The following is a 15,768-nucleotide window of genomic DNA, read 5'->3' as shown; positions in this document are numbered from 1 at the left end:
CACTCAGCACCTTTAAATAAGGAACATCACGATTCGTTTTGACACCCCGACAATCAACTGAAGTCAGCTTAGCCTGTGTGCATGCAAATCACGTCTCTTGTTTTCCTCATAGTGTTACTGACTTGCTCGTTTAAATTCAGAAGGAATGAATGTGATTTACGGACAGGAAGAAAGAAAATTTTCTCTAAACTTATTACGCACAAGATTTCGCGGTCCAACCCCCCTTTTATCAATGTTTGCTGATCTATGATCTATGGTTTAAATAATTACAGGGTCACTCAGGGTAAAGATTGATAAATGGGCTCAATATTCCACTGCAGTCAAAGAGAAGTAACAGTTTCCCTTTTAGCTTCATGTAAAGAATACAAATTAAAAGTGCTGTAGAATAAGGCCGTTAGGATCCTTTATATGAGAGGCATAAGCTTAGTTAAGCCATGAAGGATACGAAAGTGTGCTCTTAATAGAAGGGTCGGGTTTAACTGTTTCGATAGTGCAAAATAAATTCAAAATTGTTTTAATCAAGGCATATTAGTAACGCTTCGAAACTATCCAAACTAATTGTTTCTTTTTCGGTTGGTTGAAACTGTCTCTTGCGAAACTGAAGTCATGGTATGGGATGAGTTTTGTATCGTTGAACAAAATGAGATACACGTGTCGTTAATATCAGTGATATTTTGTGCTTTAATAATTAATTGCCTTTCCAGCAATTTTTAAAATGATTTTAATACCTAGGTACTAAGATTTCACAATACTGGTTCTTTGAAGCTTAATGTGCTTGTATCATAGCTAAACGTTTTCAGAGCTAACGAAGCGGAGATTGATGATCCCTTTTGGGCCTTAATAAATGCCAGTTCAGCACTCAGAGTTAAGTCTGTTGTGACTAGGAACTATTTACTATGGTCTCACGTTATGTCAGTTGACCCTTTGAGCGGCGGATCATTTAGTGCGAAACTGGCACATGTTGAATCTCACGGGTATAGACGAATTGAGCACGTATATTTGCAGTTTAACTTCTTTAACACCGTCAATAGAGCTGTTACTGACAGTTTTTTCCCAAGTTCTATTTTGAGATTTTTAAAATGCACAGTGAAATGTTTGTTTCTCTGCCTGTTTTTGAAGGCTGTTTTAAGTTAGTTTTATCACGATATTTTGATTGTTTGCAGTCTTCACGTCTGTCAACAAGGAAATATGCCTTGGTTGCCTCGATACTCTATTGTGTTTCGGCAACAAATGCTACTTCAGCATGTTTTTAATAACTAGGCAAGTGACTTGAAGAACGTTTTCTATGTGTTTGCGTTTGATCGTGAAAATTTTGAAGACCCACCCAGTTCTGAAGTGAACCTCCACAAATCTTTGTGTGTTTCAATAAGCTGTTCTTCTGTCAAGTATTTTCCGATGCGTAGCTTTCACGCAGACGGAAAAGAAAAAAAATCGATTGATTCTATTTGTTCTTGTTTTTTTTTTTTTTTTTGTTCTTGTTAATATGCTTTTCGATGCTGATGATATAAACAACGCCCACATTCGCACTTTCTTCATCATTTCTAGAGAGGAACCTTCTGAGAGACGACTGAAAGGAATCTGCGGTACATCTGGTCTTAAACTCCGTATTGAAGTAAGTCACTGCATCATTCAATTTCAATGATACACAAAGTGTGCTTTATTGCAAAATTCTCTTTGACTACGTTCTGTTGGAAAACAGTCTTTAACTTTCAATGTCCATTATTTGATTCCTGATTCTAGATGGAACTGTTGAAACACAGGACTTTGTGTAGTTGCGTTTAGTTCGCTGTATACAATGAGGATGTTCATCTGAGTCTGCGGATAAAATCCTTAAGTGCTTTCATTCAAATCGGAAAGTTGTCGCATTGTCCTTCTACTTTCTTGATGTGCTATCTTAAATAACAGACAAGCAACCACAACGAAAACGAAAACCGTTTACTTCAAAATAAAAATTCCACTTAGCGATAAATCGAACTCGTCTATCTTGTGGCCCAACTATCCAGATACAGAATTGGTAGGAACAGCATTCAAGTTAACAAAGAAGAATTTTTTTCGAGATTTAATAAGGCTAATAAGATAAGAAAGAAGATGAAAAATTCACCTTCGTGTGCGGACGTTCTCACAAAACCTTGAACTTGGTCATTTTACGTTGCTGTTTTCCAGAAGACGGCGATTAACGCGCATCAGAATATATAACGCGTGTACAGGGCCACTGTTTGCTTATTATTATTGTTATCTAGTTTTCGAAGTCAATTGGCAGAGTCGTGAGCTGAGGTAATACTGAAAGTGAAAAAGATAGAAAGCTTTTTCATAATTCTGCTTGCTGATTTTACTTGCAGCGACCAGACATGCGTTTGTTGGAGATACTGGTTTTGGTGGGAATGTGCTTGGCTTTTGTCAAAGCTGAAAGTGATACAGGCACCGAGTTTGACGAGCTGTTGAAAGAACAGCCCGCGGATAAATCTTTCACAGAGGACGAGGCTGTCAATACCGCAGAAGACGCTCCTCTGAATGAAGACTCCAAAGAGAAAGCCCGTCGTCAGGATCGTCCCGCATTCTATCTTCCCATTGGTGTCCCGAGTAATGTCGGAACACCAACCTTTTTCAACCTTTGCTACTGCTTCAAACGTGTTTGCTATGGTAAGTAATCGTTGTACCTTAGCCAGATCTGAAAGTCTATTATGAGAAGCGTTTCTGATCAGTACAAAAGTTTGGAATCCGGTTAACTAAATACATGTACATGCAATACAAACCGGGAAAACTGGGAACACTCGCCCTTTCAAGCATAGTAAAGAAAATTATTGCTATTTCTCTGTGATGAATTCTGTGCGAATTAGCTCTTAATAAAAATAAGTCAATTAATTAGTTGTTAACATGTATACCAATCAGCTTTATATTTTTGTAGTCAGCTTCAAAAGTAACGGCTGGTAATATATAAACATGAAAATTGAACCTTCCACTTCTACCGCTTATTAATTTTTAATTAATGTTTTATAAACAAGACTATCGTTAACTCGCCAGGATTCACCCTGTCGATATTTGCCTTGATGTTCTAACTCAATTGATTGATATATCCTTTCTAGAATTTGAAAGATTTCTCAGTTATTTACACACTTGACATGTCGCTTTTGTTTTCCAGTTCCCGGCATGCGTCCTGGGTTCCAAGGTTGGATTTTGTCGGGCCATTCCGGTTATGTCGTGATCAACAACTATATCTACTATTTCTATCGCTGCGATCCATGCATGCATGCGACCCGACGACCTTTCACTAAAAACGTTGGATGAGGCACAACTGCAACAGCGCGGATAAACCACAATCAGGTCATCACCGAAGACAAATTAGATAAACTGGATAGCTTCCGTTCTGTAGTATGTACTTAGATCTATAATGTGTAAAATGTAGTCGGTGTGACAAATAAATAAATAAAAGAGTTCTGGAAAGTGAGCATTTATGATCTCTTTACAAAAGCTTTGCAGGGTTTGTTTTGAGATATTCACCCCTCCCCTCCCACAAAACAAAATGGTCCGTTCGTAATTCCACGAAAATATACGTTCTTTTTAAATGGACTTAATGTTCCACCGTAATGGAAGAGAATTTTCTTTCTCCTGGCCCGTAAATCACATTTCTTCCTACTGGATTAAAACGAGCAAGTAACGGATGAAGCTTCAAATAAACAGCACGACAAAAGTTAAAGTGGCGGAGAAAAACGACATGAAGAAAACTGGGACGTGATTTGCATACACACAGGCATACTGATTTCACCTGTTGTCGATATGTCAAAACAAATCGTGATGTCTTCCCATTAAAGTCCTGAGAGCGGCGATTTCATATATAGTATGTGCACCATATTTTTGAACAACTTGTCTATTTAAGAGAACCACGTCACTCTGTTGTGATAAGCCGGGCCAACATTTAACGCCGTTTAGGCTAGGACTGTTAACTTTCAGTTTCCAAAAACAAAGTTAGAGTCACCTCGCACAGCGTAATAAACAGCACCACAAGAAAGTACTGCTCAGTAGCTTTCATTTGAATGGTCACACTTTAGGATTTCATCCACGGACTCAAAAGTTAGAGCCACCTTATACAGCATAATAAACAGCACCACAGGAAAGTACTGCTCAGTAGCTTTCATTTGAATGGTCACACTTTAGGATTTCATTCACAGACTCAAAAGTCAGAACCACCTTATACATCATAATAAACAGCACCACAGGAAAGTACTGCGCAGAGGGCTTTCGCTTGTTCTGAATAGCAAAAAGTTTAGAACGCACGAGTAATATCTTCTTTATTTGTAAAAGTACCAAAATCTCCTTATTCTCATTACTCGGGCCGTAAGGCGGACCGAGTTAAGGTTTCGGTAGCATTATCAAATTCTTTTTTCTTTTTGGGGTCGCGATGGGCCGAGAGATAAGACTTCGGGTCACGAGTTATTGTTCTCGGTCTCGTTTTTTGTACTCGGCTGGTACGAGTTACGTTTTCTGTCGCTTTATCGCGTTTAAATTCTCGGTCGCGTTCTTTGTTTTCGTGTCATAAGGAGTGTTTACAATATGCGAGCCAGACGTGCAAGGCATGAACAAATCATGCGAGGCATGCGAGGCATGAACAACCCAAACATAAACTGCTAACCATTAAACTAACCAGGGAGCTATTTAAGCTAACCTATGTGCTATTTAGGCTAACTGGAGTGCTCTTTAGGCTAACCGGAGTGTTTTTTAGGCTTACCTGAGTGCCTCAAGGTTAGTTTTGTTTAACCGAAAATTTGGCAACTTATAAATCAGTCTATGACCTCGCGGGCCAAGATAGATAATGTCTCACGTTTACTATAGAAAAACAATCAATGTAGAAACGGTTTCTGTCTTCAAATGAAAGGTGAAAAACAAATGCTTTCCCCTGAATTTCATTTAAAAATATAAACAGCGAAACATTGAAAAGCGTTTATAAACGTACGCGTGGTGCGTACCGTTACTCTAGATCCGGGGGGGGGGGGGGGGTTACTCAACAGATGCCTGGGTAAGGAGGTGCGGCCCGGGCGTTCAAACCCTGACCCTGTTTAAGACACAATTCTCCGATTTCCCTATCCCGTGTAAGACAGAATTCAAAATTTTCAGGCCCTTTCTGAGATATTTAACCCAAAATCACACCCTGTTTAAGACTAGAATGAAATAAGAATACACTAGTTTCCTACTGTATTTTAATGCATTGGCAATCAAAATCTGTTTAAGCCATTAGGTCATGCGGATACACTGTTTAAGACAGAAAGTGATGAAATAGATATCCCGTTTAAGACAAAACACCCTGAAAACCACACCCTATCGGGCGGCACGTCCCCGTTAAGGTCACATAAAGGAGTACCCCCGGATCTAGATCATACCGAAAATACGATCCGTCATTGACCCGGCGTCACATACATATTAGGAACGCACAAATGGTTTCTGTCTCTAAACGTAAGGTGGAAACGTAAGGATTAAAGCCCGAGGATTATAAAAAGCATTCGTATGACAAAAGTCGTTTCCCCCTGTATTTCATTCTGACTGCAAGAAATGCAATTCTATCTAGTGGTTACTTATTGCCTCACTATATCTCTGTATCTATCTATTCGGTAGCCTGCGAGCAAGCTCTCTTGGGGGTGGGGGGCGGGAGGGGGAAAGAGGATCCACCCCCAAGAGAGCTTGCTCGCACGATATTTATTTGGGGGAATTGGCGATGCTGGAGGTTATCACTGTTAAAAGATTGTAGGCTTTACGCACCACACAGTCAAATATGGCGCGAGTATAAGCTGGAAACAGCTTCTTGTTTCTGAAGAGTTCATCGTCCTGCTAAGTCAATATTTGGGAAGAAAATATTTTCCACACGTGAGCAAGTTTCTGTGGAATGCGGAAATTAAAATATTGTATCAATTCTCAGTGGTCTAAAAAAAAGCCTCATATACGTGTTGTTAGCCGGCTTAATTAATACTTGAAAGTGATCCTACTGAAACACCGAAATTACTCTTGCAGTTAGCAACAAATTTCCTTGTTTAAAAAATAAATACGTGGCAGCTAAGCATCAGCCAATATAGTTGAAAAACAGAAAAAAAATTCTTCAGAAGCCATATTGAACTTATTAGTTTGTAATGGCCTTTTTCTTCAAATCACGAAGGCATTTCAAAACATTCAGTTTATAAAAAATTTATGTTTAAAAACCGTAAGATTTTCTTGGCGCGTAAGACTAATGTCCGAAAGATTCTCAGCAGCACATTTGCATGCATGGATCGCTTATGATCAGAATGATTGTGGTGGTATTATGCCGATATAACGAATTCATCGTGTAAACACTTTCCTTAAATACACATCTTATCGTCCATGTTAAAAAGGAAAAGATGTGTGGAATTCCTTCAGCGTTTTTTGTCCACTGATGGCTGAATCATCATGGGAGAATCGTTATAGGTGAGTCATGACAAATAACGTGTTGGGAATCATGGCGCTTGTAATATACTCGGTAACATCATGGTACCCGTTGAAGCTTGGGACTCGAACATGCAGACTTCAGTGAAATTTTATAGATTTTCATGACTGCCGGTTAGTATTGCGCTACGAACTTTTATAGGCAAATTTCCTTCAGCATTGTCTGACCAAGGGCGAATTACGAACGGACCATTTTTTTTCTGTGGGGGGAGGATAGGATGCGGGGTAATAACTTAAAATTCCCTGCAAAGCTTAGTTTTGCAGAAGGGGAAAAATCGCTCACAGTGTAACAGACAAGAGTCGTCAATCGCAACTTGTTTGAATAATTACTTACAAAGCTTTTGAACAAGATGAAAATTCACGCAGAAGAAAACTTCGCAGCCCCTCCCTACCCCCCCCCCCCCCCTCTCCCGCCCTCATAATTCACGGCGCGATTCAGGAAATTAGTATTTAATCCGTAAATACATTTTATGGGGAAATTTTCTTCAAAATTGTCTTACCATCGTGGAATTACGAATGAACCATTTTGTTTTGAGGGAGAGGGAGGTTTGCTGGTGAATAACTTCAAAAATTCCTGCAAACCATTTGCAGTGTGAAGAGAACACAAATGCTCAGTTTCAAGAACTTTTTTTATTTGTTACAAATTGCAGGTCTAAGGGTTTGTTTTAATCACCAAGTACATTCTACTGAACAAAAAGTTATCCAGTTTATTTTGTATTCGGTGATGACCTAGCTGTGGTTTATCCGCGGTATTGCAGTTGTGCTTTATTTACCCACGTGGTGATCGGGTTGTCGGACGAACTACAGACCTTGGGCAACGATAGAAAACGTAAAGCCAGTTGTTGATCACAACATAACCGGATTGGCCCACTGTAATCCATCCTTTGAACCCAGGACGCATGCGTGGAACTGGAAGACAAAAGCGACATATCGAGTGTGTAAATAACTGAGAAATCTATCAATTCTAGAAAGGCTGTATCAGTTAATTGAGTTAGAACAACAAGGCAAATATCGGCAGGGTAAACCGTGGCGAGTTAAGGAAAATCTTAGAAAAATACGAGTGGAATTGGCTTTATCTTCCGTTGAGAATGCGCGCGCGTTATATCTGACGTTAATTTTTATTGTCTGTACTCTTATAGACAATGGCTACGAGCCAATCAGCGCGCGGGAATTTGGGCAGTTATTGTGAAAAATTGATTAGTATACATGTTAATAACTAAATGATTAACTTATTTTACTACGCGTCATTTTGTAGAGAAAGAATCACAGAGAAACAAAGCGAAAAAGGGTTGTATTGCCTCTCACAATCTAAGGTACAAGCCAGGGTTATTTACTTACCATAGCAACGACGTCTGAAGCAGTAGCAAAGTCTGAAAGAGACACTGTTGATATTACTTGGAACACCAATGGAGAGATAGACCAAGGAAGGACGAATCTGACGGCGGGCTTCCTCCTTGGAGTCTTCCTTTAAAGGAGCGTCTTCTGCAGCGTCGGCAGGCTCGTCCTCTGTGAAAGATTCGTCTCTTGGCTGGGCATTAAAGAGTTCATCAAACTCGGGGTCTGCATCACTGCTTTCAGCTTTGACAAAAGCCAAGCACATTCCGACCAAAACCAGTATCTCCAACAAACGCATGTCTGGTTGCTGCAAGTAAAAATAATACCGGAGTTTAACGCTGACACATCAATTGCGAAAAAGGTTTCTGAATATATATTTTCAGGCCGTGATTACCTTACCTCGCGCCGCTGTTAAACTGACTTGTAAAACAAACTATATAAAGTAAATCAACTGAATGAGCTAGCAAACAGTGGCAATGCACGCGCGTTTATATTTTGATACATTTAATATCTTCGCCATCCTCTGCAAAACAACAACAAATTCAAGGTTTTGTGGAGAACATGAGCACACGAAGGTCAATTTTTCATCCTTTTTCTTAACTTTTACGCCGTTTTTACAGCCTCAAACGTTATAGGAGTGTCGTTGCTATCGTATACAGCAACAGGTAAAATCGACTACACAAAAAACTGTGTTTCAGCTTAATTCCAGTTGATGTGTTCACACGATTCCTCTACAGATCTACAAAATTCCACACCTAATTATTTGCCTCGATTATTGATTCTAAAAAGGGTCACTTAATGCATCAAAAAGTACAACTGTAAACCAGATGCTTTATAGTTCAATTTATATTACACAAAGGAAAGGGCGCTGGTGAATCGGCTTTCAACTTTACGCTGAATATAGAATCAGGAAACAAATGTTGGACATTGAAAGTTGCAGACAGTTTTTCAACAGAACGAAGTTTAAGAGAATTTTACTAAAAAAGAGCAGACTGATAGCCATCATTGAAGTTAAATGATTTAGTTACTTACTCAAAGCTTCAAGACTTCTGATGTACTGCAATTTCCTCCGCCGGTTAGTCACTCATAAAGGTGTCCCTTTGAAATAATGAGGCAGTCCGAAGGTAGGGGTTCTTTTATACCATCCGAGGATCGAAAAGCATATTTGAAAAATAATTAGAATCAATTGATTCAAGTTGTTTTTCATTTTCGTTTGCGTAAAAGCTGCGCGTAGGAAATACTTGACAGAAGAACAGCTAATTGAAAGACAAAATATTTTTGAATAGCCACTTCAGAAATGGGCCGGCCTTTAATTAAAATTTCCGCGATCAAACGTGCTAAGACTTCGAAAAGCCAATATTTTGTAACCACAGAAAACGTTCTTCAAGTCACTTGCCATAATTATTAATTAAAAAATGCTGAAGCGGTATTTATTGCTGAAACAAAGGAGTATCAGACAACCAATACATGTTTCCTCGTTAACAGACGTAAAGACTGCAAACAATCAACATCGTAGTAAAACTTTCAAAAATAGGCAGAGAAACAAACATTACACTGTGCATCTTAAAAATCTCAAAAATAAAAAGCGTCAGCAAAAGCTCTATTGACGGTGTTAAGGAAGTTGAACTGCAAATGTACATACTCAATTCATCTGTAATCCTGAGATTCCACATGTGCCAGTCTCTCGTTGGATGATCCGCCGCTCAAAGGGGCAACATAACTTCAAACCAAAGTAAACAGTTATGAAGTCACCACAGATTTAAACGAGTGCGAAACTGGCATTTATTAAGGCCCAAACCAGATCATCGATTTCCACCACCTTCTAAAAAATTTTCGCGATGAACCAAACACTGAAGTTAAAAAGAACCAGAATTATGAAACCTCACAAAACAGTTTAGTATCTATTTAAAATTCATCAGTTTTAAAAGTGCTGAAAAGGCAATTATTGAACCAAAAATACCATTGACGCAAGCAACACGTATACCTTGTTCACTGATACGAAAACATTTACTGTACCACGACTTCCTGAGTGTCGCAAGTAGAAAGTCTCAATCAACCGAGAAATAAGACAAGTGTTTTTTTATAGTTTCGATGCGTTACATAACATCCCTTCATTAAAATAATTTTGAATTCAATTTGCACAATGGATGCAAGTTGTTTCGGGGACTAACCGTGCCCTCCTATGAACAGCACATTTTTGTATACTTATACTTATAGCCTTCGTAGCTAGCAAGAATTTCCATTTTTGCGCTCTAGTCCCAATCTCCGCATGATCAAACAGCGACAAAACGTAAAAAAAAACTCAACGAAAATGTTTGCTGCGCGGGGTACTAAGCTTAAGCCCTCAATTTCTTTCCCATTATTTAATAACGGCCCCAATATCATTATTCTACATGCAACACTTTGATTTTGTAAATTTTATGTGAAGCTAAACGGAAAACTGTAACTTCTCTTTAACTGATGTGGAACATTGAGTCCATTTGCGAAGAACGTAGTAATAGGAAAAAAACCACAAGTGGTAGACTTCACTCGGCTGCTTTCTTCCACCTAAAAGTATAATCAAGTATGGCCTGCGTTCTGTAAGGCGAAGAGCCATACCTACATGTAGAAAAGACCATTTCAAGAATTCCTTTTTATTGCTCGATCTATCGCAGAATATAATCGTAATCTTTATTAGTTGTTATACATTTCCAGTGACCTCAAACAACCTGTAATTTAATTGAACTGCTTATACCCAGTCCGTGGTCCGCAGTCCAATATTTCAGTTATATAAATGTTTGTGGGAATTTTCTTTCTTCCGGCCCGTAAATCACATTTCTTCCTACTGAATTAAAACGAGCAAGTAACACATGAAGAAAACAGGGGATGTAATTTGCATACACACAGGTTATACTGACTTCAGCTATTGTTGGTATGTCACTGAAAACGAATTGTGATGTTTGTTAATCAAAGCGGGTCCTGAGAGCGGTTATTGAATTCTCTATAAAAACACAAGTCCTCTAGAACAACGTGATTCTGTAGTGAAAAGGGCCAACATTTAACGTCGTTTAAGCTAGGACCGTCAACTTTCAGTTTGCGAAAATCGTGAAAAAACAAACAGTACTCCTCAGTAGCTTAATAGTAGGATTTCATTCACAAACTAAAAGTTTGAACCACCTTGTAAAGCATAATTAATATAGTACCACAGAGCGCTCTGCTTAATGGCTAATATAAACTACATGAATGGTTACACTTTAGCATTTTATCCACGGACGCAAAAGCTAGAACCATCTTCTGCAGCATCATAAGCAGCAGTGTAGAAAAGTCATACTCAATAACCTTTATTAGTTAACGATTTCGTCCACAGACTCGAAAGCTGGAATCACGTTGTACAGCATAAAAGAATAAAGGAATATAGGAAAGTACTGCTCAGTAGCTTTCATTTGCTTAATAGCTTACAACATGATCATATTGTCTTGTTATATCTTATCAACGTAAAATGCTCCTTGTTCTTATTTCAGTCTGTACGTTTATAATAAAACTGGGTCAATTTTATGAAGAAACATGCAGAAAATGTTCTGCAAACGTGAGTTACTGTGAAATGCAGATATTATTCAACAATGCAAATTTTGCGTCAGTTTACACGTATATCTAAAAAAGCCACGTGTGCTTAATGAACATATATTACTACTACTTGAAACTGAAGAAGGAAGCCTATTGAAATACTCAATTTTAAGATTCTTGACGTCCTCGAGTTTAAATGAATGCGTGGTGGCCGCAACCAACATAGTTGGAAATAATGACAAATTCGCCAGCCACAAGCCATCGAGAGCTTATCAGAATGTATATCTCCACTTTTCAAATCGTGATGGTATTTCTACATATTCATAAAGGTATATATATCAGAAAGCCACAATTTCTCGGCCAAGCACGTAGAAAAAGACAAATGATCTGCACGTTTGTCATCATAGGGCCCGTGTGTTTGGGTAGTTCAAATAGTTTCGATAGTTCTGTCTCCAAGTGCGTGTCAAGCCTTGAACGTGCAGAACCTCCCAAATATGAAAATAGCGTTTAATTCAAAGGGTATAAAATCAATCAAGCAAACGTTTTCGAAGAATAAAAAGAAGAAGAAGAAGAAGGGCCGTATCTTTCGAAATATTGGAAAAATATATTTCCCTGACCGTGAAATCAGCTTTGCTCTCAGAGTTAGATTATTTGTAATAAAAATACAGCAGGTTTAATTACAAGTTAAATTACAAATCATAATTCATGTACCTCTGATCGCACAAGTTTTCCTTCCATCTTGCAAAGCGCTTTCGAATATCTATATAGAGTGTGCTCAAAAAAATATTATTATTATTATTATTATTACTATTATTATTATTATTATTTAATTTTTTAATGAACTTATATTAACATTTAACTGTCTTATAACAGGGCGTGCAATAGCGCATACTGCATGTCCAATCACAAAAGATAGTTAGCTATCACCATCCAAAACAATTGCGTTATAAAGTTCTTCGCTCACAACAAGTAAAAGGAAGCTTCCTGCCGGATATATCTCTTCTTAGTACTTTGCTAAAAACTGACTCAAATCTTGTATTCGTAGTTCTACTTGTACTAGAATCTAAAGGTCTAATAATCGGACTGAGTGGAGTCCAATTCGGCCTGTAATTATATTTGTGCTCTGATTAACAGAATCGTGAGAGACCGATGGAATTCGACCTGAGTGCAATCATACGAGAGGTTAAGAAACGCGATTCTCCGATTTGTTAAACCACGAGATTCAGATCAGCTGACCGAACTGGACGATACGAAGTTTCTGCTACCAATTAATCATATCTAAGGCCCGGTTGCGCACTTTGTAATGTAATGTAACTTGGTCGCGCTCGATCTTGCAATGAAAGCCACAAGTGTAATTAATCTAGTGGAGATGGGCGCGATTTTTCGCCCCGATATCGCAGAGGTTTCGAGCGTCTTCGAAACTTTATGCAACAAGGTGGCGAAATTTGTAGCAAACCGCAGCAAATATCGCTGCCAAATTCAGTGAAATGGCCGGAAGTTTACCTTTGCGATCAGTTCATCGCAACCTCTAGCGCGACCGAACTGCGACGAACTGCATCAAATATCGCCTCTCTGAACGACGCTCAAAACAAAAATTGAAAGAGAAATGCGAATACAGTCAACTTTCTCTAAGGCGGACACCCTCAGTGCCATATTTAATCTCCGCCTCAGTGAGGTGTCCGCCTTAGAGAGAGTTCATGTAAGCTGATACCCGAACATCAAAACTGAAACCAGTGCTTTACTACTTTAATTACAGTGTACAATGTAGTCATGACGGGCCGGCTGTCTCTTTTATATAGTCCTTACGGAATCCAACACAGTTCACACACACTTTGAACATTTGTGAATCAACCTTTAGTCGTTTCTTGGAACTTGAATCAAGTAGCGTCTCTTGTGAAGTTACAGGAAAAAGATTAAACCGTGGGGGTGGCTACGGGCTTGAAGTCCCATGCAAAGCTATGCAAGTACAAGTTTCAAGGTGTTCCAAAGGTCGTGGCCTGGATAGCAAAGTGCATAGGCGAAGAAAACCAGAAGATTACAACTGCGGTTGATCTAAACCAAGACGCGAAAAAGCAATGGAAGAATACAAGTGATTCAACTGATTCCAGTAAACGACAGCGCAAATGAGTTGTTGTAAATGACGGGAAAAGTGACTTTAATATTGCAATAAGGCATATTGTAAGGTCTGGCATATTTTATTAAAACCACTGTTATCAGATTGCGCTAAGTTTTCGGAATTTTGGACCTGTTATACAATTTCAAAAACATCCGGTGTCCGCTTTGAGAGGTTTTTTGAACAAACATGTTGGAGAAAAGTGTCCGCTGTCTGCCTTAGAGAGACGTCCGCCTTAGAGAGAGTTTAGTTACAGAGAAACAAGTGAAATTCGGCAGAAACTAAATTTACTGTCCGCCTTAAAGAGGTGTCCGCCTTAGAGAGGTGTCCGCTTAGAGAGAGTTGACTGTAAACGTTTTGAAATTGAACAGAAACAGTTTAATTGCAACATACATGAAAATACATCTCGATGGCGGCTTATCAAAGCGATGAATCGAAACCAATAATCGATGACAATCAATAGGCTAGAATATCGTGTGCTTGTGCAAACCGTAGAAGTAGGAGCCAGTCTTAACGTCAGATTTCGTGACACAGAGAGTTCTTATTCGAGAAGGAGAAAACACGGTACATACTGAATTTACAACTACTTCCTCGATCCGTGAAATTTACTTAGTCAACGCAAAACAGCCAAGTCTTATTTAATAACCAAGCACCCAGTTCATTAACCTCATCTCGGCTATACCGGGCTTATTTCGTCTTCTCGGGCAGCAGGGGAAAGGTGGGGATTCTATGAAAGTGAGACTTGGAGGATAGATAGTACGTTGAACTTTAGATATTTCCCTTGAGGTCCACATCGCGAATTTATGACGTCATATGTCGTGATAATTACGTCATGATTTTGAAATGGCGGCCTTCTTGGATCCGCCATGTTGGATTTCTGGAGTTTCTTAAAACTTTAGGAAAGTGCCAAAATTGAACGAAAAGTAAACAAAACCAATAAAAGAACACAAATATAAGCTAAAAGCATAAAAGTACTGTGAGAAAAGTGTTTTTTTTTAATTTTAAAAAGGAATTTTTGATTTTTTTGAAAAGAAACTGGCTGTCAAAGATGATTACCATGGTGATGTCAGTCAATCGACACTAACCGACCACATCAAATTTTTCCTGGATAATTTTTCTGAAAAATCCTGAAGTTTCAGGGCGTTTGCTCAAATATTAAGTAATATATGAAACACGAGACACCGTGTTTCATCACATATCCAACACCGAGAAGAGAGATGAAAATACGACGCGTAGCGGAGTATTTTTGACGAGCTTCGAGGTTTTTGATATTTTGATGAAACACTGTGGCGAGTGTTTCATATAACTTCTCAAACAAACCGATTTTGAAGGGGAAATTAAGGACGCAAAAACGAGGAGTTTTTCATCAGATATCCAAACACGTCACGGTGCATGATTTCCTTTGTCTTTGGCTTTTGAATTGTTGAAGAGTTTGAGAATAAAGTTATTCAGGTTCAAAATCACCGTGGGCAGAATCACCGCTCCGCCCCTGTCTAGAAAGGGTTAAAGATCGAAATATTCAAGTTAAAATAACACTTTATTCATGTTCATTGCGAAATAATTAAGTGTACAAAGGAAACAAATACAACAGTACATACAGTTTTGCGAAGGGCTAAAAGGGAACATGTTGTAGCTGATTATTATATTATTTTATTCTATTAAAACGCCTCTTCAGTCGCAAAAAACGATCAAATTAAATAGTCGCCAATATTGCTATATTTAATAAGCTTCATTATCATACCTTAAAACAAATAATAAATAAAATCAGTATCATATTCAAAGGCTCAGGCGTTAGAAGGGTCAATCAAATCCGGAGCCAGTCTTGAGTTCAATTCGTACGAGGTCTGATAATTTCCTTTTCTTTGCCTCGTGAACTTTTCCCTTTTCTTCCCAGGGCTTACAATCAGTTGGACATTCTGCGATTCGTCATTTGTAACAACAACAACATTGTATACTGTTAATTTCTACTGTACTGTCTATCAGGACGTATACAAAGAATACATTTAAAAAGCCTGAAAAATACTTAAGAATTGGTTCATGCTTAGCGTGCGTATATCGAGTTATGGATGCACGCGGGAAGTTTGGAGAGCACAAGAAAAGCGTAAGAGTTGCTCGAGGCGTAGCCGAGAGCAACTCTAGCTTCTTGAGTGCTCTCCAAACTTCCCAAGTGCATCCATAACTCGATATACGCACAGCTAAAAGCATGAACCAATTCTTTTATAACATAGTGAAAATAAAGTACAGTCGACTCCCGATAACTCGAACCCTCGCTAACTCGAACCTCGCGCTAACTCGAACCAATTTTCCTTTCCTTTCAGCTCATTTTCTATATA

At 38.6% G+C, this 15,768-nt stretch overlaps 2 protein-coding genes across 2 annotated transcripts; one reads left to right on the top strand and one right to left on the bottom strand.

The window, feature by feature from the left end:
* Window positions 1-1,468: 1,468 nt before the first annotated feature.
* LOC146478489 (uncharacterized) lies at window positions 1,469-3,429 on the top strand. The gene is made up of 3 exons (XM_085112054.1): window positions 1,469-1,612; window positions 2,340-2,640; window positions 3,140-3,429. The coding sequence occupies exons 1-3, from the start codon at window positions 1,484-1,486 to the stop codon at window positions 3,283-3,285; spliced, it is 576 nt and encodes a 191-aa protein (XP_084968180.1). The 5' UTR covers window positions 1,469-1,483; the 3' UTR covers window positions 3,286-3,429.
* A 3,658-nt stretch (window positions 3,430-7,087) lies between these two features.
* LOC146478488 (uncharacterized) lies at window positions 7,088-8,921 on the bottom strand. The gene is made up of 3 exons (XM_085112057.1): window positions 8,812-8,921; window positions 7,783-8,086; window positions 7,088-7,353 (listed from the first exon to the last, which is right to left on the bottom strand). Exons 2-3 carry the CDS (start codon window positions 8,075-8,077, stop codon window positions 7,214-7,216), a joined length of 435 nt encoding a protein of 144 aa, XP_084968183.1. The 5' UTR covers window positions 8,078-8,086; window positions 8,812-8,921; the 3' UTR covers window positions 7,088-7,213.
* Window positions 8,922-15,768: the final 6,847 nt, after the last annotated feature.

The sequence above is a fragment of the Pavona decussata genome, unplaced genomic scaffold, assembly GCF_977016875.1.
Source record: "Pavona decussata unplaced genomic scaffold, jaPavDecu1.1 SCAFFOLD_64, whole genome shotgun sequence".
Classification (NCBI taxonomy): Eukaryota; Metazoa; Cnidaria; class Anthozoa; order Scleractinia; family Agariciidae; genus Pavona; species Pavona decussata.
Note: the sequence above shows the minus strand (reverse complement) of the source record. Positions and strands in the feature narration are given on the sequence as shown.